This window comes from Sander vitreus, chromosome 14, assembly GCF_031162955.1.
Source record: "Sander vitreus isolate 19-12246 chromosome 14, sanVit1, whole genome shotgun sequence".
NCBI lineage: Eukaryota > Metazoa > Chordata > Actinopteri > Perciformes > Percidae > Sander > Sander vitreus.
Window position 1 is genome coordinate 20,973,095 of NC_135868.1, and position 6,786 is coordinate 20,979,880.

At 41.3% G+C, this 6,786-nt stretch overlaps 1 protein-coding gene across 1 annotated transcript; it reads right to left on the bottom strand.

Annotated features, from left to right (window-relative positions):
- Positions 1 to 1,528: 1,528 nt before the first annotated feature.
- gja4 (gap junction protein alpha 4) lies at positions 1,529 to 5,641 on the bottom strand. The gene is made up of 2 exons (XM_078268227.1): positions 5,431 to 5,641; positions 1,529 to 3,730 (listed from the first exon to the last, which is right to left on the bottom strand). The coding sequence occupies exon 2, from the start codon at positions 3,719 to 3,721 to the stop codon at positions 2,582 to 2,584; it is 1,140 nt and encodes a 379-aa protein (XP_078124353.1). The 5' UTR covers positions 3,722 to 3,730; positions 5,431 to 5,641; the 3' UTR covers positions 1,529 to 2,581.
- Positions 5,642 to 6,786: the final 1,145 nt, after the last annotated feature.

Sequence of the window (6,786 nt, forward strand, 5' to 3'; positions counted from 1 at the left end):
AGCAGTTTGTGTCTGATTGGATTGCCTTAAGTTTGGGAAATAGTCTAGACGTGAATATTAGGTAATCAAACTAATGGATGTGACTAAGAAACAGTTGTCCTGACAAAGGAAGATGTAGCCAGAACATTACTTTCACCTGCACTGTTAGGGGGCTTGATAGGAGGAATGCTATTTCTCTGGCGGTTAGATATCGACTGTAGAGAAAAAATGGCCATTGAGCAGCAAATAACCTAGGATGTTGTTTTCATCTCTGCGTTTTATGTTTGCTTCACTGAACAGGGGGTGTAAGTTTACTCTGTGGAAAGAATAGAGCAGGGCGTTGGGCTTCTCCAGCTTAATGGGCTCTAAGGAAGATAAATGTAAAAGGGAGCTTGCTGTTCCGCTGCTGGCTTTGGTTGGCAGCAGAGGGCTGATATGGGACGCCCCATGCAATCTGTTCCGTGACCCCCTGGCTTTTTGTGAAAACACACACACACATGAACATTCTTGTGGACACATGCGCACAAGTACACACACTGGACGGGAATGCCAGCCAAGTTCTAGTGGACAGGCATCGAACTGGGCAGCTTCAGCAGGATCTGTTTGGATTGTTCTCTCAACAGTATCTGCCAATTTATCCTTGACACAGGGAGAGGCTGCCCACATTCCACTCTGAGGACAGAGAAACAGTCTTCTTATTATTAGATCATAAAACATTTTGATAAAACTGCAGCAAAATAAAAAAAAATAAAAAAGTCTTTTTAATTTCGGTTCTTCAGCTGCTTGTTGCAGTTCTTGTTTGGCCTCACACCGTTCAAGCGGTTTGTTTTATGAGAACCTGTCTCACTTGGATTTCCCATAAACCCCCTTTCCTGCTATAGATAACTGCATATCGTCATGGAGACAGTTCGGTAAATTGCTGGAAATGAGCGCTGTATTGCAGAGCGCTGTGGCTGCAGCCCTGAAAAGACTTATAGCTGCATTCATGCGGAGCCTGGGCGAGCACCTTTCTTGACAGTGCTGGATTTTATCAATTGCACTCCAGGAAAACAGCGTTAACATTCAGGACTCCCCAGGGGATATTAAATAGAGCCAGCATAAAGTGCTGTTCCACTTTGTATGAACTTTTAACTGCTATATAATTGATGCCTTTTTTCCCTTTACAGCCAGAGCTACAGATTTGAAAACAGCCATTAAATCAAAGTTATTTCCCTCCATTTTTCCCCCTCAGAAGGTTATGCTCATGACACCCTGTAAGGCTCATCCACTTTTCCACAGCTCCGTCCTTATTATTCCCAAAGAGCTTTATCTTGAGTGATTCAGAGCCTCCGTATTGTGACATATTGGATAGAGGTTGAACACAGAAGCACTACACACCTCAGAGACATTTTGCTCACACAGAAATCAAATTCTATATTCAGAAAGGAAAGGAAAGGAAAAGGGATTAAAACCATCCTGTACACAAGAGATAATCTTGTATGGAACGTAGTATCTGTATAGGATCTGTAGTATATTTTTTTTATGACAGGAAAAATGTGGTATGTTATATGATATATTGATAATTACACCATCATTTGACAATGCCATCATAGATTTATGGTACTTTAAGCTTTATTTTACACAAAATATAAATATTAACACTTGTATTTCTTCATAATACCTTAAACATTAAATACAGTTTTCACATAAGTAATTTCCTTTTATTTAGTTTGCACATTTCTGTACCGCTTTCAGTCCATTCAATATGCAATCAAAGAGGCATCCTTTAAGTTCTCTCTAAGGCTCGAAAAAGGTTTGATTTTCAAACTGGATGCTTGTCTTTCCTCCATTATTCAGCTCTCATACTCTAGTATGCACTGGTCTTCTCTCTCCCTCTTTCTTCATAGCTAAATTACAATAATTACTGGCAATGATAAGCCATTTACAATACCAGAATTCCTCTGGTTTGGCTTCTCTTAATCCATGTCTTCCCCAGTCTGCATCCCCAAGTCACTCGAGTGACCAAAACTCACTGGGTGAAAGGGGAAAAGTACATTGTGTGTGTGCATGCATGCATGCATGCCTGCGTCCACGCAGCCATTATCCTCTTGGGAGCAGAGCAGGATCCAGAGACCAGTACATTCCACAGTGTGGACAGAGCCATGGGAGAGAGAGAGGAGGAGAAGAAGGGGGGGGGGGTGCAAATTTCAGAGGAATATGCTTAAATCTGGTTGTACTGCATACTCTCCCATACACACTCGCACAATATCCCTAGCCCCTCTGCAGACCTCCTGTTGCACAGGGGTTTTTTTTTCTTCACACTGTCACATTCAGCACTAAAAGACATACAATGTGACATCAAGGCATCTTATGACTGCCATCGTCTCTCATTGTGGAGTCTCATTTTCTTTGCCTTGGGGAGTGTTTTGAAAATGTCCATTTATCTGGTAAATCTCTGTCTGCTTGCCTCGTAGGCATCAAGTTCACAGTGCAGTAGTTGTTCTTTGTTTGATCTCTCACTGTGCACTCCCGACAGTCAAGTGTTATGTGCAGGATAGGTTGAAAGACTCAGAAACCAAACAAAGCTCTCATGATCTTAAGCATATCACCACATCTGACTGCGTCATACATAATGCTTCTGCTTTGAGTGTCCCTTATGGGTAACCTTTGTGTTCTTCCCAGTGTGCTGTGCGTGTTTCTTATAATGGACTCTAGGGGAATGGGTTGTCTTCATAGCCCCCATGCAGTTCACATAACTGGGAAGCAGGTCACTCCCGGCCTCCCCAGGTCCCCAGTTCACTTCTATTGCCAGATCCCCGTAGCTCTCACAGGGGTTGGGGTAGCATGCAGCCTCACCCTGCACAGGGAGGTTAACATGGCTTCCTGCTTTGTAAGACTGTGACGCATCCGCTTGGAGTTCTGGAGCCTCCTGTCGGGCCGGTACCTGCTCTGACCGAGGTAGGTAGTCTCGTTGCTGGGCACGGTAGCGTTTCTCCAGCCGATGGGAGATGGCAAGCTGAAGGAGGTGGAGCAGCTCGATGAGGTTGAGGAGCAGGGAGATGGCAGCGATCACCTGAGTGTAGATGGTGAAGATGGTCTTCTCCGTGGGTCGAGAGACAAAGCAGTCCACGGTGTGAGGACAAGGGATCACCGTGCACTCAAACTTTGCTGCGATGAAGAAGCCATCGTAAAGGAACCACAGCCCTAGGATGAAGCCAACTTCTAGGAGGACTTTTAACAGGATGCTGAATGCATACGCACACAGCAACCTGCCTTTCAGTTTAGGAGCCTCAAAAGGAGCCTTGTCAGCTTTTCTACCTTTACCGCCCTCTTCTTTCTCCTTCTCTTCTGGATTGTCTTTAGTCACATTGTTATTGTCCCTTATTCCTTCCCTCTTACCTCCACTAACACCTTGTTCCGCCTCCTTCTCATCCTCCTCTTTTTTCTTGTCCTTTCCAGCCCTTAAAGCCACATATCCAAAGTAGAAGATCGTCGGCGTAGAGACGAAGATGACTTGGAGGACAAAGTAGCGAAAGTGGGAGATGGGGAAGGCTTTGTCGTAACACACGGCAGTGCAGCCAGGTTGTCGCGTGTTGCAGACGAAGTCCGCTTGCTCGTCATCCCAGGCAGATTCGGCGGCAGTTCCCAGTACCAGCATGCGAAACAGGAAGAGCACAGTAAGCCATACGCGGCCAACACCTGTCGAATACTCCTGGCCCTCCTCCAGCAGGTGCTCAAGAAAGGACCAGTCAGCTCTGGACATCCTCTGCTCCTAAGAGGGACAGTTGGTAGATGACGGATGCATGAACAGATGGGAGAGAATGAGAGAATGTTTGAGAAATAATGATTTTTTATCGGATGCCTGGACCCCGCATTACCTGCCTTCACGTCTAGTTGTGGTTGTTATGCAGGTCATATAGTTTATCCACCTTTTAATTTACTGCTCCAATGATGAACATATTGGCTTGAATGTGCCACTTTACACCAATTGGTATATTTCATTTAATTTGTATTAACGCACAGCTAATACACGTATTCAATAATTCATAAAAGGAAAAAATGAGCTGAGTTTCTCCAAACTTTTCAGTATAATGGTTTCTTTCTTTACTGGGGAACACATGTATCTGGCCGCAACGTCCCCCCCCCCCCCTCCCATTAGTTCTTCCATGAGCTCACACCGTCGTTAGGGTGGTCTCCAACTCCTCATCATCACCAAGATGTGAAAACAACAAGGCCCCCATACCCTTAAATGAACTAAAACAAAAACACATGGTACTAAAGTTTAACATTTAATATGAAAGGAAATAGTGTACGCTTTCCTTGTTCGCAATAAAACTGGAGTGAATGAGTCCAAGAGAGGCCACTTAAACTTTTACATTATACAGCATTATTATATACATGTACTTCTCTAATTGAATTTATGAACCAATTAAAGCTGAGTTAATTCATACAGCGACTGATTTCATAACTGTATTGGGGTGGGGGTGATGGAGGTTGAAAGTCAGTGAGCTCAATGACACACACACACACACACACACACACACACACACACACACACACTTCTGAATAAACATCCTGTGTGGGTGGGAGAGTTGAGGCACTGCTGTGACACTTGTCCATTTGTTTAGACTTTGTTTTTTTGTTATTTCTTTCCCACTGAGATAAGAAAACTTCCTAATAGGGCAAATACAAACTCTCCTGGCAGGATGAGACAAGACAAAGGCCTTCCAGGGATTCTGGCCTGTTAATCAAGCACAAAAATGATAAGTGGACTGATAGTATTGTGCATAATATATGAATACTGAGTGTCTTTAATCTGTCTTTGATCTCCAATAAATATATCAAAGAACTAACATACTTGTAATAGTTCACAATATGAGATAGAAAAATAGCATGACATTTAAGTGTAAACGCCACATAATGTATATCATAGTATAAAATACAATGAAACACTATAACCAAGAAATCATTAGTCTAAAGTCTAGTTTTAAAGTATTGTTTAGCCTTGTTATTGACATAAGTTATTATATATGGAATATATAAAAAAACATCTACAGCAAGACAGGCTAAATAAATGAATAATCATAAAACTCAATATTTAAAACCACAGTTTCAGTATCATGTATAGTGAAAAAAACTAATGAAATACAATAGAGATTCAGAAGTTTATCCTCTTATTCACTTTAGAAATACAGAAGGTGATAAAATGATAACACAAAAGTACTACCAAAAGTCAATAAATGAGGTGTTCCAGGCACTGTACACCCGTTGTAGAAATGTTATTCTGATACTTTGGGGTATTAAAAACAATATCTGAACAATACACTTGTTGACAACTATTGAGAACTAAGAAATAAGATGTGATTATGCCCTCATTACACAATATAGCCTAAGTGTTACTAATTTTTTGTTAGGGAAACATTAGCAATCCTAATCTGTTTGTTTATGTAAGTAATTGGAAACGATTCTTACCTTTCTCTCTCGTGAAGTGGGGTTTGTCTCCTTATTGGCGTACTGGTCTGCGCGCTCAGTGTACTTTTTATGCCTCCCTCCGCTCCTCACAGTAGCGGTCTGCAGCACGAGTGTGCTTGTGTTTGCCTTCCTTAAAAAGAATCGATGTAATCGGAAAAAAGTGGGGACAACTTTCCCATGCCTGCTTCATTGGCCCTCCCTCAGGATCTTCGTCCAGGAAATGGGATGGATGAACCCAAAGTAGCTCTGGTTGAATGCGCTCGGGATTTCGGGGTTTAACTTTGTTTAAAGACGACCAATTTGCATTAATTACACGGGAGTATCGCTTACTTCGCTTAATTGAAGGTTAGAGGTAAAGAAGCTTAAGAAGTCGAGGCAAGAATGGACAATATATCCTACTGGAAAGAGTGAGATGGTGTTTTAAAGGGAAAAAAGGAACACTTTACGTCAGTCAGTGCAGCACTTTTATAATAAATAAACCCATAATCACAGCACCATAATTAGACTAAAAACTGAGTAAAATGTCATTTTTCTCACCAAGAAAATAGACCAGCCTCCTAATATCCTCTGTCTATTGGGTTTTATCTGCTGTATTATTCTCTGCATCCGCCTATAGCCTACTTATAATCACGTCTCTACCTGTGTACCATCTTATTTTATGGGATAAGAATACATCATCAAATGACGGCCCGATAGTACTTCCATGCAGGCTCATGTAATTTTCCATGATGCCACACAATGGCGCCAGTCTCCTTATTTCCGAGAAGCACATGACGCACCGATCAAATGGAGCCCCATTACTTGGTTTTTGTTGTTGTTGTAGAATCGACTCGTTGAACTTCTTATCTGCATGATTTCAAGAAAGTCAAAGCTTGTTACTCATCAGTATCATTAGTTTTGCTACTGTCTTACATTAAATAGCTACTGCAGACTATATAACTATAGCCTACTGTGGAGGAATTGTGTTTAGGGTCAAATTGTGTTCCTGCCAATTAATGTAAATCGATTCAGGCCTATTCAAGTACTGCGTGAGGTACTTACTTATTTGAGCATTAGCATTTTCTGCTACTACTTCTACTCCTTTTTTTACTCCAATACATTCATTTGACAGTTAATTCTTTATTTTCAGATTAAGATTTGGATACAAAACAAATGATCATTTTATAAAAATGATGCATATGTATATACAGCTTTAAAATGAGCTCCATCTTGGCCAAGTACAACATTGAAGTACTGATTATGCGTCATTAATATTGATATAATAATATACCACTGTCACGGGCTATTATGAATAATACATATTTTTTAGTTTGGATATGTAAGGTACACCAATATTTCTGTGCTTTTACTTAAGTA

Bases quoted from the DNA above. Each gene is read 5' to 3' on its own strand.
- gja4 (XM_078268227.1), bottom strand. From the start codon at position 3,721: ATGTCCAGAGCTGACTGGTCCTTTCTTGAGCACCTGCTGGAGGAGGGC.